The 18,349-nt window shown below is 42.2% G+C and overlaps 1 protein-coding gene across 1 annotated transcript in view; it reads left to right on the forward strand.

Moving 5' to 3' along the window:
* Positions 1–370: 370 nt before the first annotated feature.
* LOC101971412 (guanine nucleotide-binding protein subunit alpha-14) overlaps positions 371–18,349 on the forward strand; it is a 192,765-nt gene continuing 174,786 nt past the window's right edge. The window contains exon 1 of the mRNA XM_005324118.5: positions 371–1,622. Coding sequence (XP_005324175.1) covers positions 1,499–1,622 — 124 coding nt within the window. The 5' untranslated portion in view covers positions 371–1,498. The remainder of the gene's footprint in view (positions 1,623–18,349) is intronic.

An 18,349-nucleotide genomic window follows, 5' to 3' on the forward strand; every position in this document is an offset into this window, starting at 1 on the left:
GCAGCCAAAAATCAGATGTTGTAACTTGACCTTGTCATTTCAGTTGCTCCCAGGTGCTTTCTGATTTTTTATTAAGCCTGTTCAAACATGATGGGGACGTTCTAGGAGGAGGGCCAGTAGGGTTGTGCAGACACACCTTACCAAGGCGGCCAGGACAGGGATTTTGCCAGGTGTGCCGGGAACGTGCCAGCCCTTCTACAAAACAGGAGTTTTTCCATCATAAAATGCAAAGCAGCCAGTCGTTTTCCATGCCTCCCATCCTCAACCCCCCTCATCCGGTGCTGTAGGAAGAGCGGGGAGGATATTTACCCTGCACTCCTGCACTTTTAACTGAACCCAGTGGCGGCTGCCTTTCCCAGTGCAGAGCCAGCGGGCTCGGGCCCAGTCGCACTTGGCAGGCAGGCTGCCCAGCTGACCCGGGGCTCTAGTCAAGCCCGAGCTGGGCTGGGGTGTCGGGGAAGCGGAAGGAGCCTGTCTAGGAAACCCGAGTGTGTGTGGTGTATAGGTGTGTGCAAGCCTCAACTTCAGATCCGAGTAGAGACCTCAACCTCGCTCCTGGCGCGTTGGGTCCCGAAACAGACTCTTGGCTGGGCCCGCCTTCTTCTCCAGCCCGACGCCGCCGCAGCCGCCACTGAGGCTGAGAGTTGGCGAAACTCACTCACCTGGCGCAACCCGGATCTGGCAGGAAGAAGGGCCCGGCGGCCGGAGCGTGCTGATTACAGCAGCCTTGGCAGGCGTCCCGACCCGCACTGGGACACCGCGGCCAGAAAGGCAGGTGTGAGGGCTGCTCCCGCCCACTCGGGCCCGCACTCTCCAGCTCCGCGGTCGCCCTCTTTTGCCCCCAGGTGCCATTGGTTCGGGGTGTCCCGAGGGCTTACTCCGGCAGACGCCAGGGCTGCAGGTTCGAGACGCTCCGCCTCCTCCCGCCACTTAGATCCACCAGCACCAGGAAGAACCTTTCCGTTCGGTCTTAGTCTGTGGTCACTGCTGAGGTTTACGGAACTTTCCAAGCAAGGGCCAGCCAGGTTCTTTGCCTCCACCTCAAGCCGCGCCTGCCGCTCGCCTGCGACACCCCTACGCCCGGGAGGTCCCACTCTCCCCTCCCGGCACCGAAACCCCAACTTTTTGTACGCGATCTCCTTCGCCTAACTGGGTGTCCTGCTACTGTGCCAAAGAGCGCGCGCTTCTTCCCGGGGGCAGCAGTTTCCCAACCTCGCGGCTAAGCCCTTTTCCTCCCCGGATCAAGCGTGGTGCTGGGTGAGCCCGGACTCGGGGTGCGTTTAAGCGCTCCCAGCGCTCAGCATTCGCCCTTGCCTCAGATCTAACCCTTGAGGAGTGATTAAGCCCTCGAGGCCCAAGTTTCTTACTCCGAAACCCAAATCCGCCCAGGCGTTTTCTCTCTAAACTCTTGTTCCTGGCGCGGATTCACCCGGCGAGCTGCCCCGCTGAGCTTAAGAGAGTGCAGGGAGACGTCGCCCCGTCGGGTGCTCAGCGCAGCATGGCTGGCTGCTGCTGTCTGTCTGCAGAGGAGAAGGAATCGCAGCGCATTAGCGCTGAGATCGAGAGGCAGCTTCGCCGGGACAAGAAGGACGCGCGCCGCGAACTCAAGCTGCTGCTACTGGGTGAGTGGTTGCGTATCCCCCCGAACCCCAGTGCACTGGGGGTTCCCTCCCAGACCCTTTGCTAGCCATCCTCTAGTCGCGCCTGGAGCCCCGAGGGGTGCGGCACAGTTTCCTCATATTCCCTTCGGAATTTGAGGATGTCGGCAACTTGGGCCTTAAGCGCCAGTCCTTTGAACCTCTGGCCGGGCCACTTTTGAAAGTACCCTCTCACGACTTGGAAACAGGGCTGGGAAGTAACCGTTACCTCTGTCTGCTTTGTCCCATGGGTTTCAGTTTGCCTAAAACCTCATCTATTCCTCAACCCCCAGCGCACAGCTTCTGCAGATCCCCAAGTTGGATGTCAGGGTTGGTAGCGGGGAAATGACTGACCCCCATCTTCTTCCCTGGGGCAGCAGTCTCCATAGTTCTGGTCTGCAATGTTTTCAATTCTAAATGAAGTGCAGCCTCCAGCTAAGTTCTTACTGGCATAACCTAGTGATATGGTCAGGCGCTAACCCCATTTTAGAGAAGTATGGGAATTGGAAACCTGAGAAACTTGCCCTGAAACTAGCCCAGTATCTCGTTTGCCTAGTGATGGGGGTGAAGCCCATGTCCTTAGCCTCTTCTGATTCTTGTGACCTCCTTCATCCGCCTCCCACCCTCCCACGGGTCTGTCTCCTTGGCAGGTCTTTGTGTTTGCAGCAAACCCAAGCCTCCCCTGCCATCTTTGGTTTGGCAATCAGATTTGTCCTGGGGTTCAGCTTTGCAACCCCAGCCACGCTGCTAATTCTTCATCTGTCTTTGGTGTCTCTGCAAAGCTCTTTCAGAAATAGAAAGAAAACAGTTTAAGGAGACAATTTTTGCTATAAGGCAAGGATCCCACACCTTCTGATCTTCTAAAATTGCCATTCAATAAATTTACTGTGTGAAGAATATTTATTTTTTCCTTCTTTCATATCAAGATATCCATTTCCCCTCTAAATAGCCACAAGTATTTCACTGTACAGGAATCAGTACCTGTCATCCTCTGCTTGTTTATTCTTCTTTAAGTAGTCACTCTCCCTGAGAGCTTCAAGGAAAGACCGGTTGATCTAGTTAGCATAAAATAGAGGGCTTTTAGTCATACTGCTTTTGGACTAAGCAAAGAACCCCCCCCCTTACACACACAAACACACAAACACACATTTATCCTGGGTTTAGAGAGTCTGGCCTGGTTTACCCTGCAGGCTGTGCCCTCCTCAAAGGGCTAAAAATCTACTAGTCCAAGCAGGGTGGCCACCCACAGTCTACATTGCTCCCCTCCCTGATACAAGTCCTGCATGGAATTCCCTGCCCCAAGACCCCAAGCCTGTGGCTAGAGTCTGAGCCAGGAGAGACTGCAGGCCTAATCCCTGATTGCCCAAAGGGGCAGCTCTTTGCTAAAATTGTGGAGGAGCTTGAGAAGGTGGGCTAGGGGTCTCAGAAGACCCCCTTGAGGAGAGTGAGTCCGGGTGAAGAAAGAACAGACTGTCCATTGACCAGGGCTGTTCATTTATGTCTGGCCCAGAACTCGGAAGACTGAGAATTCAACATTGAACCTGGCCTTCGAGGATGTCATAAAGGCAGATAAGTTAGGGAGGAGGATTGTGGATTAACACTTTACAGTGATTGGCAGGCCCTCATTTGTACTGGAGCCTTAGGTCCCGAACACCACAGGGGTAGTCGTGGCCTTAGTTGCAGAGCTTTTCTTTTCAAGGACAGGCTGAACCCTAGTTCATTTTGAAATGCTAAGATCTGTGTTAGTATATGAAGTGCAGTGTCTAGAATATACCAAGAGTTTGACAGATGCTGGCTGTTTATGTGAAAAAAATGTGCAGTCAGCTAAGCTATACTCTCTTGGTAATAAACCTATTCATTTGATATAAAATGATTGCATTTGCACTCAGACTAGGGAAGAAATGTTTGTAGGTAAGTTCTTTGCCCCTGAGAGTCAATTTTAACCCAGGTGACTAGAGGTCCTTCGTAACCCCCATGCTCTTGTCTGGCCCTTGCTCCACCCTCCAAACCCCTCAAGGCATTGCCTAATCTTCCTGAGCCCCTGTTTTCATCATTAGTACATCATCTCAGTGACCATTTTTCTATTAAAAATATAGTTTTCAAACCACATGCAGCTGTCCAGAACCCCTCAAATGAACTAAAAAACAATAACCTCTGATTTCTTTCAATCTTTAATTGTGGGGCACAGTCTGTTCTTCTCAAGATAAAGGAAAAGACAACGACTTGGATGATGCGAGGGTCAGGAAAGGGTGTATGCTGTTTTGTTTGAAGTCATTGAGTTGGAGCAAAAGAATTACAATATTCTCTACAGTGGGTGAATTAGATCAGTCACTGTTTAAGTGTCTTAGATGAAAATCCCACTTTGCAAATGGGTATTTAGGATTGTGTGTGAAACATGGAATGTCCTGAAAAGCCACCGACTCTCTCACAATGAAGCATGGTTTTGCAACAAGGATAAGGATACTTTCCAAGTGCATTCAGTGGAGCAGTATCCTGACTGTGCTTAATAAAAGCATGGGTCACTGTCCAGTAGGGAAAGATAAAAACTGTTGTCTAGTAATTGTGACATGCCAGTGTGAGACCTCATCTGGAGGAGATAAGGAAAGTAAAGAATATAGTTGAGTTTAGTAGTCAGAAATTCCTTATCAGTTCCTTGGAACAAAGGAAGGATGGAAAGGAGTTCTGATAAGAACATTGATGGGTAGTATTCAATGTAGAAAGAAACTGCTCTGTAGCAAGGATGTGTGATCTTTTAGTGACTTAGTGTTGCTTGCTAATTGGGTTGAGTGCTTCCAGTAACTCTGACCGCAGACTTCATCTTGGAACTCTCTAGAAGGAGGGAAAATTGATATTTAACTTACGCTATAGACTTCATCTTGGAACTCTCTAGAAGGAGGGAAAATTGATATTTAACTTACGCTATTTGTATTAGTTTGCTATGGCTGTCATAATAGAACACCACGGTCTTGAATACTTAACCAACTAAATTTTATCTTTTTACAATCTGGAGAATGAAAGTCCAAGATTAAGGTATCAACAGGTTGGGTTTCTCTGGAATCCTCTCTCCTTGGCTTGCAGACAGCAGCCATCTCACCATGTCCTTGTGTGGCCTTTCCTCTGTGCAGGAACATCCTTGCCCTCTCTTTCTCTTCAGGGCTCACTAGTCCTTTTGGATTAGGGCCCTACTTGAAGGGACTCTTTATCTTAATCATCTTATCTCTAAATACACCTACCTTCTAAAATACTGGTATTTTAGAACTTCAACTTAGGAGTTTTGGCAGGACAACATAATTTAGCTTATAACAACTGATATAGTGGTTAAAAATGTAGATTTTTAGGCCAATCTGTCTGGGTTCAAACCCTCGCTCTACCATTTCTTGGTTGTGCACTTGGCTCTTGGATTTTCCTGGCAGTTGAGTACTAAGTGTTAGCTATCATTGCTTCATTTTTAGTATTTTCCGGCTGAAATGAGGTGTCCTTTTCCAGTGTAGTTGACTAGTTATAGATCATGTAGCAGCTTGTCTGAATTTTCCTGGTAGTGAGTTAGCATAAATATTTTGCTATGAGTTTCTCCTAGGGTTTTCTGAGCAATAAATTGATTTTTTAAAAAAAATTTCTCTTCCTACTTAAACCAAAGAGTTTAAAGTCTGTATCCCATAAAGTTTTATTGGATTAGTTATAACAAAGTCTTTTAGAACTAGCTATCATGTTCTCCAGTGGGAAGTCCATTAGAGGAAATGGCATAGAAAATGTGGGTTTCTTGGTAGAAAGCGACAGATAATGTGCCCATGGTCATTCAGCTCAGACTAGTTCAATCCAACAGACTTTTTAAATATGCCAGGCATGGTTCTCAGTGCAGGGAATAATTTCCTAGGGCTGCATTGGAGGGGGCTAGTTCATAAGTAGCTGTTATAAGGTAGATGTTCATGAACTTAACAGAGATTAAGAGGTGGTACAAGCAATTTAGGACTGGGGAGCTTCTGGATGAGGGATCATCTGAATTGGGCCTCAAAACACTGGGAGTATAGGATGCTAGCAACCATCTACATACTGTGGAGAAACTTACAGACTCTCCCCACTTACTGGGGGAACTTTCTGAGAATGGTAAGTGATGATCTCAGCCTCTGGGATAATATGAAGGAGTTCTTCACGGGCAAGATTTTGTTGAGTATTTGTACATTTTATCTTAACAGTGCATGTAAGTATTGTGTTCATTATGAAATGTTAACACAAAATGGTGAATTTCCCCCACAAAATTCTTCAGAAAGAGAGATTGTGTGGCTTTCTGTGTGTGTGTGCTTTGTCTTTATCTATGCTTATGTCCATCCTGGCTGGAATAAAACAGACCTGGCCAGATGGGCTGCTTCTATCCATGGCACAGCAGACCCTGGAGACCTCTCAAGAGGCAAAGCAAGAACCCCCTCTTCTTTCTGCCTTTAAATGCATTACAGAACATTTTGAAATAATGACCTTTTACCCTTTGTGCCTTTTCAAATAAATTCTGTTGATATTTTACATACTGTAAAAGATGCGGATCTTAGGTGTACAAATCGATGTGTTCAGTGCGTAGGCATAGTCATGCGCTAGAACATGTCCATCATCCCCTGTGACCTTTTACAGTCATTCTCCTCCCTCAAATCTTTCCTTTTTAACTCCTGATTTGGAGCCATTTTCAAATGGCTACAAAAATAAGAATAAAAATATAAACTACACAGCAATACTCTTCCAAATTCACTGACTATTTAATTTTTACCCATTTTCTTTCTCATTCATGGGTTCTCTTCAGTTTTTCTGAAATGTTCCAGGTTACATTATACAGTGTGGCCTGTACTTCTAAGTACTCCAGTGTGTTTTTTCTAAATATCTTACATGAGCATAGTCCACTTACAAAACTCCAGTAAACATATCCTGCATACAATGTGTGTGTGCAAACTATTCTCTATATCCCAGTTTTTGCAGTTGGCCCAAGAATGTCCTCAGTAGCATTTCCTCATCCACAGCCCATGGTCTAGTGTAGGCTCTGATGTTGCCTTGGTTTCTCATGTCTTTTTAGTTTCTTTAATTTGGAACATTCCTACAAACCTGCCTTGCTTTTGTAACATTGAATTGTTGAAGAATCCAGTACTTGCTCCCTTTTTAAAGTAGAATTTTGGATTTGTCTGATCTTATGATTAGAGACTCCAGCTATATGTTCTTGGCTGGAACACTGCATAGGTGATGTGTCTTTCTTAGGGGACAGGGGTCACATCTGGAGATGCACCATGTCCATCTTCTCCTCATTGGTGATGTTAAATTTAATCATCTGGTCAAGATGTTGCTTATTTTATTCATTGTATCATAATTTTGTGATGAGACATGCAAATGCCCTGTTCCTCATCAAAATGTTGTTCTTAGTCACTTTAAAAAAAAAATGCAGTGCTGGGATTGAACCAGGGTCTCCAGCCCCCAAAATTTGATTTAGTATCCTTTGATTACTCCTGCCTGATCCTGTCTATGACATGACGGCCACTCCAGCACTCTACCCACATTTACCAGTTGGCACTTGACATTCTGCAAGAGTCTTTCCTTTTCCCTTATTCATTTGTCACTGTATAGACAGACTCCTTTGGTATGCAGAATGAACCAGATATGTGTCCTGAGATCCCCTTCAAGTTGGCTTCTATGTCACTGTGACACGTCCTCAGCATTTTTTGGGAGCACTTGTTTACTTCCTGGTATAACAAGATGCTCCAGGCTCATTTTGTCCCCACCCGTCCCCTTGGGAGCATTCAGCCATTTCTCCAAGGGGCCTAGCTTTTAGTGGAGGACTGTACCTTTTAAGATATTTAAGCCATTTAAAACAAAGATACCAACCCCACTAATTCAAATCACTCACTCACATCTAAGTACCCAAAGAGCTGCGTTTCTAAAGCTTGTCATTAAAGGATGAAATTTTTGAGGCTTTAATGAGTCTTAAACTGTGAGCAGATATAAAATGGAAAAATTGGATAATGGAGTTTGGCAAAAGCAAGGTAAAAAATGTTTTAACACTGAAGGGGTCTTGTTTATTTATTTATTTTTGATCTTTGTGAAAGATGATTTCGTGTTTATGTCATCTTTTGCTTTATCTTTTCCTATGATACCTGAATCACAAGGAGAAAATATTATTGTAAGAACTCCTATCTGTGGGTGTCAGGGAGATGGGGAGGCAGAGAAAAGGGCTTTCAGTGAATCATTGTAGCTAAGTTATGATGTTACTAAAGACAGAAGTTGAATTGTAACAAAGAGGAGCCTTTTTTGGGAAAGGTTCTCATCAGGCCATTTCATAGAATTAAAGGATTGAATAATGGAGAATGAGGAAAGAGCAAGTGCCGAGGCAGTTGGGGCGGGGGGTGGACCCTCTCCCGACACAGCTATCACTGTGCCTGAGTCCACTCCCTTCTGGGCATCAGAACCCTCTGGGCTGACTTCCATAGCCCTGTGGAAGCAGAAGACTTCCACATTGTCAGGTGTGCCATGGTCAGGGTGTACTCCTAGATCCGTGGGTTCTGGCCAGGGGCCGTGCATCACAGACATGGCTGTCACCTGAGTGCAGATGACCTGAGGTAGGGATCCCTGGGAGCCAGGCAGCCATGGCAACGGAGGAAGGAAGTGTACTAGTAGAAATCCAGGGCTCTAAAGGTAGAAAGAGCTGCAGGAGCCTCTGCGGGAACCTTGACTTTCATTATGAGCATTTGGCTCTCTGCTGATACATCCATCAATTAGCCATGTTGGCCAGGGTTCTGGTTGCAGATCATTTAAGCAGAAGAATGATTTATTGGAAGGGAAGCAGGAAGCTCTGAATCAATGGGAATTAGAGAGCAGACTCAGCAAAAAGGCAGGACCCAAGGGAATCTTGACATAGCAAACACCAGTATCAGACCAGGCTGCCAAAAACACAGCTAGGGGACTCCACAATCCTCATCAAGTTGCTGCTTGTGCTGGACACTTAACCTCCATAACAGCACTGCAAGTCACCTGTGCCCATTTCTTACATCTTTGGTCACTTTGCAAAACCTCAGGCTGTCTGACTGTACTCAGTTACCAGGAGGCAGTGTTGCATGGTGGTTAGAAGCGCATTCCTAAAGCCAGTGCTCTGGGTTTAGAGCTTTCTAGGCTCTTCTACTGAGGAGCTACATGATGCATCCTTGAATGTATGTTGAACGTACCTTAGTTTTTCTCATCTAGTAAATGGGAATTACAAACAGATTAGGTTTATACTATTATGAGAATTCAATAAAATGGGTCATTATTTTTATTTTTATTTTTTTATTTTTATTTTTTTAAAGAGAGAGTGAGAGAAGAGGGAGAGAGAGAGAGAGAGAGAGAGAGAGAGAGAGAGAGAGAGAGAGAGAGAGAGAGAGAATTTTAATATTTATTTTTTAGTTCTCGGCAGACACAACATCTTTGTTGGTATGTGGTGCTGAGGATCGAACCCGGGCCGCACGCATGCCAGGCGAGCGCGCTACCGCTTGAGCCACATCCCCAGCCGGGGGTCATTATTTTTAAAGCATTAAGAGTGGTGCATGGAACATGGGTTGTATTACCTCTTTCCTTTTTTTTTTTTTTCCTTTTGGGTACTAGGGATTGAACTCAGGGGCACTTGACCACTAAGCCACATCCCCAACCCTATTTTTTATTTTATTTAGAGACCAGGTCTCACTGAGTTGTTTAGCGCCTTGCTAAGTTGCTGAGGCTGGGCTTGAACTCCCAGTCCTCCTGCTTCAGTCTCTGGTGACACCTGGGATTACAGGCCTGTGCCACCATGCCCGTGGACTATCTATTTTCAGTGCTAGTTGAATAAAATTCTTATAGCTGAGGCTTCTCCCATAGGAAGGGGACTCAGCTGCTTTCCACCTTTCTTGGAATTCAAGATGATGCTTAGACACTCCAAATGACAAAGGTAGTCTGTTCTAAATGCATCAGGAGAGACAAACTGAAAGAAAAATCTAAATGCAAGCTTTCAGATGATCGAAGCATGAGAAGAAAAGGAAGCTGATGCTTTTAATGGAAGCCATATTTAATTGCATTGTAATGAACATCTTATGTTTTATCATGAGTTTATTTTATAGGGATAGGAGCATTTCACACATGTGTCTAGCATCCCAGGAAACTTCCACAACCCATATTCTGGCACTATCTCTACTGCTGAAGCATTTCCCAAATCTTATCATTACTTCCACTTCCCAAAGCTGTGATCTCAGGCAGGACCATCACTACCCCTCTGCTTTACTGCACTGTCCTCCCAACTTCCCACTGTCCACATTTGCCTTTTTTTTGTTCATCTTAAACATATATCACTACCTTGCTCAAATTCAGTGTCTAACCTTGCCCTTGGAGTCAACTCCAAATGCCTGCCTGCCTCTTCCAATGCAAATAGGGTCACTCTTCCTCTGGCTCATTGTGCTGAAGTCATACTCACCTTCTTTTTCCTTGAACACTCCAACTTTTTTTTTTTTTTTTTGCCTGTGGATCTTTGGGTTTGCTCCTTCTGCCTAGAACATTCTTTTTTGTTCCCTACTCTCCCTCCAAGTCGATGGCTGTTTCTTCTTTATCTTCACATCTAGGCTCAGAAGTTCCTCTCTACAAGGCCTTTCCTGGTCACGATACCTTTGCATCTTTTGCTTTTCATTGTTTGTTTCTATTACTTGGTTTTGTTTCTTCACTGTTTTGATTTTGGAATTAAACTGGAATTCTTACTTGTTTGGCTTGTCTGCTAGATGACAAGTTCTGTGAGACAGGAGCTGTGCCTGTTTCGTTCCTAAGTCCTGGCCCTGAAGCAAAATTGTGCCTGGCACTGTATGGCACAGCACAACCCCTGAGAAGCAAGAATGGTGTCTGACCAATCAAACGATGCAGTCCACTTGAATATCAAATATCAAATATTTTTCAATGAATACATCTATATACACCCATTTTACAGATGAAAAAGTCATCATGATTTTCAGAGTTCTGTTTCTGCTGAACTATACCAGATATTAAATATATTGGTCAGTCCTCTCAGTGTTAAACATAATCAATTTTAACAACAGAATGGATGAACAAGTTCAAACATACTTTTGAGTTTAAGAAAATTAAAATTGCTTATGGGAATTGCTGGCATGGAAATACATTCCATATATGGTTCAAATTTTGCAGAATTTATACTTTCCTAGCAATCTAGGAGTGAGGTTAAGTTGACATCCACTCAATTATTAGGGAACAATTTTCAGGGACTAGAAGAACCAGATCTTTGTCACCTTGTTGCCTTCCAGGGTGTGTCTCTTGGGCTGAAGGAGTCCAATATGAAGAGGGTCAAGGTAGATGAGACAAAGCAATATTCTTGGAATTGTGGGACCCCTACTCCCTAGAAAAAGGAAATTAATTACAAACAACAGTGAAAAGTGATGAGAAGATGGAGAATTAAAGGCAGGAGAAGAAATCGGATTAGTTCATGACCCAGTTTTACTTAATGGAAACTGTTTCCTTTTCTGAGGTCACTTCTCCAGGAGCACCTAAACTTCAGCCATAAACATGTCCCAAGTTCAATCCCCTCTCTTACTCCACTTCCCATGGTGCTATCAGGCAGTGCATGAAGATCAACAGCACGAAGCCTCTGCTGGTGCCCCTCCTCAGAGAGCAGGGACCTAATATGCACCCAAAATACAGTGTGCCTCCCTTTATGTGGTAGCCTGTTCTTAAGAATGCTGTTGAGCAATTTCCATGTGTGAACTTCGTAGAGAGCACTGACACAAATCTCAATGTCGCCGTTGACTATGCAGTAAGCCTGTATGGTGTAATCTGTTGTCCCTCAGCTATAAACCTAGACAGAACAGTACTGTCCTGAATACTGGAGGCGATTGTAACATAAGGGTAAGTATTTGTGCATCTCAACATATCTCAACATAGAAAAGATACATTAAAAATATTAGGTGATAGAAAATTTTCAGCTCCATTATAATCTTATGGAACCACCATCATGTTTGGAGTCTATTATGGAAGGAAACATTGTTAGGTGGTCCATGACTATAGAGAATTATGAGATGAACAGTGAGATTAAGCTCTGGAAACCTAAACTGATTTTATAGGTGTGTGGGAGAGAGAACGAGCAGAGGCTGAGTACTGGTATATGACCAAGACATTCTCTCTGAACTCAGGTTCCTCGCCTGTAAAATGAAAGGTTTGGACCACATGACCTCTGAAGTGGTCTGTATTCTGTCAACACATGTTTCTACCAGTGATTCTCAAAGTGTGTTCCTAGGATCAGGAGCAACAGCATTAGCACCTCCTGGAACCTAATTGTGAAGGTCACACTGTACTCCCATCCTGGCTCTTTGAAACAAGAATTCTGGAGTAGAGCCAGCAATCATATATTAATAAGCCCTCCACATACTTATTTATCAGCCTGGGGCTCAAGAACTGAGCAACCTCTGATTGTTGCGCTAACCTCCCAAACTAAACTTTTAGTAGACATCCAGGAGGTAACTGACATTGACCTGTTCGGGAGAAACTTTCTTGAATTTGAAGCAATTCCCGCTTCTTCAACTTGAGAGAGTGAATTGGGCAATTTTTAGGGCTTTTTTTTTTTAGCATTTTTCCCAGTTGCCAGACTGGTAGAAAAAAAAGGAAGAGCAAGCACATTTTTTTTTTTTGTACATTTACCTTGGTGAGAGTCATTAAGAAATGCAACAGGGTTTCCTGTTTGTGAAGACCCTTGCATTTTGGTGCATCCTCACCAGGCTGTGCTCCCATTCACTGCAATGGCTTTGCGCCATTAATGGCTAGTCTAGCCATTAAGTAGTTATCTTTCTTAAATGGACTTGATGCTGCAGAGGAAACACATCCTAGAACAAACCACCATGTATCAATCTCCTCCTTTTGAAAAATTTCTGCCCCTGGAACAGGGACTGATATTTCTAGCAAAAGAGTAATATTCCTGATAGTAAATTCACACTTTTAATGAAGTAACTGATAAACTCATATTTTGTAATTTTTTTGTTTTATTAATTGAGAGAAAATGTTGAGATTAGTGTGGCCCAAAAGGCATCTTCTGCATTGATGGTCATTTGTCAGTCATCGCCAGTTGAATTATCCATGTCATTGTTCTCTGGAAACCCCCATGAGTGAGACCTTTTTAAAACAGCACTTCCCTAGAATTTTTTGGATTTTCATTGCTTAGTTACTGTCTAGCTGGAAAATATAAGCTGATTATTTTACCCAAATGAAATAAATTAATGTGAAAAATCATTTGTAGAATCACTATCTAATCTACATAGTGATCTGTCATAGTAGTCAAGTCAGTGCCACTCAAAACGCAGGTGTGTGGCCCCATGCAGTCTGTGCACACGAGACTGCTAGAGAAATTAAGAGTAAGTTTAAAAATTCTTATAGCTATTTAACATTACTGTGGCATCATGTTGTTCAAGAATGTGTTCATCCTTAGCTAATGGAAAAATTTAAAAACTTAGTTCCTTACTACAAAGTTCGAGAAACACAAATGCAAACCTTTATTGCATAGATGGGGTGACAGACCAGAGGACTGAAGCGACTGGGCAGATATCCCAGGCTAGGTGGCTAGGAGCTAGCTGGCAGAGGAGCTGAGGCAAGAAATCTAGTTGCTTAGTTGCCCATCCCTCTCCCCTCCCCCTGTCTTTTACCAAGTTAGTCAAGGACTTGTATTGAATCAACTTCTAAGTCAGCATTGACTATTCACCATGGCATTGATTTGAGAACACCTTTCCAGGAAAACAAAAGCCACCAGAATAAGTGTGTATAACAGTGTAAAGGCACCTCAACCTCAAACATGTGATCTTATATGGAAATAAGTCTTGGAATCAAGGATAGAAGGTGATTGACTTTTCTCTTTTTCTTCTAACTAGACAGTACAAATGTAAAATAAGACTGCTTGTGTTATTGACATACATAGCCTTTATTTTCATGAAATGAATTTCAGTGCTGAAATTTGGTTAAAAAATGACACCTGTGTGTAGTGCCATGAGCCCACTGGGACCTATTTCAAATGGTCTTATAAGAAACCTTAAAGTTTGAGGTCTGTCATATAAAGAAGATTTAAACATTGGAGCAGTGTGAGAGTTTCAACATGCACTATCATTTTCTCCAGTGTCTGAATAACTGTGGATGGGCTACATCTAAGCAATGCATGAATCCAGGAGAAGTTTCACATGAGACCTTGAACTTCACGAGGGAGGCTCGGCTTCCTTACCCTGAATCCTCAGCACTAAGCACAGAGCTTACCTCAAGTACTGATAAAATGGAAATGCAAGTTTCTCTCTCTAGAGTGGTTTACATGAAATATCGTTTGGGTAGTCTGAAGAATTCCTTAAGGAAGCTGGATCTCTCTGTTGTTTAGGATGAAAGAAATAAGATATAGGGATGGACCTCGAAGAAAGGAAAATTAGAAAACTCCAGGACTTTTATGTCTAATACTTAAATATTTTTTAGTTGTTGATGGACCTTTATTTAATTCATTTATTTATATGTGATGCTAAGAATCAAAACCAGTGCCTCATACATGCGAGGCAAGCTCTCTATCACTGAGCCACAACTCCAGCCCCTATGTCTAATATCTTGATAATTATTCATTATGAATTTGTACATATGCCAGGATTAGCGTTGTCAAGATATGAAAATTGAGCCTGGATCCCAGGAATAAGATGAGATCTTGAAAAATGTATTTCTATAAGGACTTTTCCTAATAACTGTATGTGGTAGGATTTTGATATGTGAAAAACATATTGCCAAATTGAGAAGTCTGCTAATCGTTCTTCTCTGTTTCTTTATCCTGAAATAATTTGTCCAAACCAGAATCTGATGAGTCTTGGCTTTTTAAAAAAATTTTTTAGTTGTAGTTAGATACAATCAATGCCTTTTATTTATTTATCTTTATGTGACTCTGAGGATTGAACCCAGTGCCTCACATGTGCCAGGCAAGAATTCTACCACTGAGCTATAACCCTAGCCCCAAGAGTCTTGGCTTTTATTCTATTATGAATAACACTGGTAATGGAAACAACAGTAATAAAGTAGTAATGTTTATACATCCAATCATCATTCCATTTAAGTGAATGATCTCATTTCTCACCATGTTTGAGGTACAGTTAGTATTAGACTTTCTCTTCTATAGATGAAGAAACTGAGACTAGGAGACAAGGTTCACTGCCAGCATAGAGCCAGGTTTGACCCCAGTCAGTCTGACTTCAGGGCCCATCTTAATCAGTCTTGCTTCTGTCTCCCAGAGTCACATGTCTCACAATCATCTACCCAAGAGGCAAATCTCTGTGCCCTTCTTGCCATCCTCTCTGCCTGTATTCCCTCCCCCACCTCTTGACCAGATTACTTCATCATCTATATTCCCTTGTTCATTCTTCATGCTCCCAGCCAGAGCACCTTTTTAAAAATGTAAATCAAATTTTGTTTTCCTGCCGAAACCCTTTCTATGTCTTCTCATTGTCCTTGGATGCAAATCTGAAATCTGTGCATAACTTTTGAGACCCTCTACCTGTTCCTTGGTGACCCCGCTGCTATGATTCCTTGTGATTACTTAGTTCTGGCCATAGAACATTCTTTTAGGACCATTCATTGACCAGATTCTTCCTCCTTCACCTCTGCAATGCCAACCCACCAGCCTACAGCCCTCTCCTTTGCTACTAGTCTTCTAGCTCACTGCTATTCATTTGCAGAATGTATCTTAAATATCCCTTCTTTCTTGAAGCCATTGTTGACTTCCTACTTCAAATTAAGTCCCTCAGAATATTCTCTTCTAGTACCTTCTACATTATTTTTAGGAAAGATCCTAGTTTGAAACTCTATTAATCATCCATCTTTTCTTTAGATTATAAATTTTGGAAGCAAAAGACAATTATAACCAGTGAATCCTTGACATTTTGTATAGTGCTTGGTGCTCCATAAACATGGAACATGTTGTGTAAACATTTACAAAATGGAAAAATATATTGCCATTTAGCATCAATATTATTGCATAAAATAAAGGACATTTTGACTTCACAAAGGAGAAAGGGAACAATAGAGGATACTTTAAATTGAATAAACATAAATCTATGACTAACCATTTGTCCTTTTTAAAATTCAACTTTTATACCGAGATAAACTTCATTACATACTGACATTGAACTGTGGGTATGTTATGAAGGCAATAATTTATTGTATGTATCTTGTTTGTTTCTTTTTTTTCTGCATGAATGTAAACAGATGAACCATTTTTACTTCTTTTTTAAACATTTAAAGGGGCATATTTGTGAGAGGGAGGCTAGGAGTCCTGAATATCCATTATTTCCTCTTTCTTTAATGATAGAAGTTTTATCTAGGCACAAGGACACTCAAAAGACTAAATTTCTAAGCATTACTTGCTGATAAATGTGGCCATATGACCAAGTGATAGCTCATGAGATATAAACTGAAGTGATACAGGCAATTTTTGATTGTGGACTTAAAAGGAAAGGATACCTTCTTCCCTTCTAGAAAGGTCTCTGAACCCTGAGGCAGCAATGTTAGCCCTGAGCGCTGACTGATTGGACACTTGAGTTACGGCAGCTAATCGACATCGTAGCTAATAAACTATTATCCACTGTTTTGCACTTTTATTTTTGTTTTATACCAAGGATTGAACCCAGGGGTTCTTAACCACTGAGACACACCCCCAACCCTTTAAAAAAATATTTTTTTTAGAGACAGGGTCTCACTAAGTTGTATAGAGCCACACTAAGTTGCAGAGGCTGGCTTTGAACTTGTGATTCTCTTGTCTCAGCCTCCCCAACCACTAGGATTCCAGGCATGTGCCATTGTGCCTGGCTGTTTTACACTTTAATACTCAACATTATATATACGAGAGCCTTTCCAAATCATGCAATTCTAAGGCAGAAAACTCAACATCTAATGTGGGAGAAAAGTGTAATATGATGTTGGCCAGCTGGTGGGCTATTCTATGTCAGTATTTCTCATTCTTTCAGCAATACTACAGTGATTTATGACACACTTTTTTTCAATGCAATGCAGTTTTCAAGTATTTGTTAGGGACTTTCTGGAGGCAAAGAAATATTTATACCTGCTTGTTTTAATTGATGCTGAAGTTATTAAAGCTGAAAAATATAAAAACAGTTTTTCTCAGCCTTTTAACGATGAAGATAATATAAATTGTTAAGAAAATTGTTTTCTTTTAGTGTCTTCTGGAATGTTACCTAATTTTTTCTTTAGTCATTATTGCCAGAATTCCTATCTTCATCCCTGTGCCGGTGAAGACAAAGAAAAAACTAATCTACAGTTTCTGCAATAGCCATCACTGAACTGCTTACAGAACTTGCACTGAACTGCTTACAGAACTATGTGTCATTTGTATGCATTGTGAACTATCTGTTGGTGCAGCGACTTGTGGTAGTGTTGGGGTATTTTTGCTGATGATATCATCGGTGGTACAATTTTCCCAAAAGGAGCCGTCAATTGACTTGGTATATCTTCCTCCCTTCTGCTTGTCATGATCATTCAGCTAAAATTTGGGGGTCAACAGAGGTGAGGCAAAGAACCTCACCCCCCCCCCCCCCCCCCGCTGAGACCTCTCCACAGGTGTGGCTGTACTGGACCGGTAGTCAATGACGGGTAAGATCCAATTACAATGGCATTTTAATATAAATTTTTTTTGTAAGTCTACTTTTTTTTTGTAAAAGAAGTGCATTTTACTTTGATTTGTTTTCAAATTATACAAAATTAACTCCATTTGTTCTCGGGCTAGGGATATAGCTCAGTTGGTAGTCCTCACAGGCACAAATTCTGGGTTCAATCCCAGCACGACACACACACACACACACACACACACACACACACACACACACACACACACACGCAAACCCCCAAACCAAAACCCCCACCATTTACTCAATGAATTAAATTCCTTTAAGCATTTTCAGACATATTCATACATTTAAAAACAGGAGTATCCTCAAATATTTTTTTAAAGTATTGATTTTGAAAAACTGGCAAATAATGGCTAAGTATTTAAGTGACCTCAGTAGATCTCATAAACATAAAATTACAGCGTACATAAACCATACTCTCTTAAACATCAAGTACTGTTTTCAAAAGTAATCAAACAATCACATTTATACTCTTAACTCTTATAAATCACAACTGATATTTAATATGGAGATTCAAATACCTTAAATAAGGACAGCATGGGAAAAAAATCCAGTGCTAACTTATGTTTACTGTTTTATTCTCTCTTTCTTTTGACTCTTCCTATGTTGCCCATGCTGGCCTTGAACTTCTGGGCTCAAGTGATTCTCCTGTCTCCTAAGCAACTGGACTTATAGTTGTGTACCACTGTGCGTGGCTGCTTATTCTTAAGCTTTAGAGTATTATTATTATATATTTTATTTATTTTTGTCTGTCTTTTGGGGGCTTACAAAATTCATTCTAATAAGGAAGAAACTTGTAATCTTGGCTCAAGAGTTAGGACGATTCTTGCAGCCCATGTATTTTCTTGCATTCTAATGCACTGCTCCTCCTTTATCCCAATTTTTACCACCGTTTTGTCACTGTGAGAGCCTGTGACTTGGTGGCCACCCCCACTTGCAGTGGAAACCAGTTTGTGTTGATGAGGTTCTGCATTTTCTAAGTTACGTGTAGCTCTCCCATGACAGGTGATTCTAATTCTTTTCCTGTCATTTATTTTAAAAGGAAGGAAA

This window comes from Ictidomys tridecemlineatus, chromosome 4, assembly GCF_052094955.1.
Source record: "Ictidomys tridecemlineatus isolate mIctTri1 chromosome 4, mIctTri1.hap1, whole genome shotgun sequence".
Classification (NCBI taxonomy): Eukaryota; Metazoa; Chordata; class Mammalia; order Rodentia; family Sciuridae; genus Ictidomys; species Ictidomys tridecemlineatus.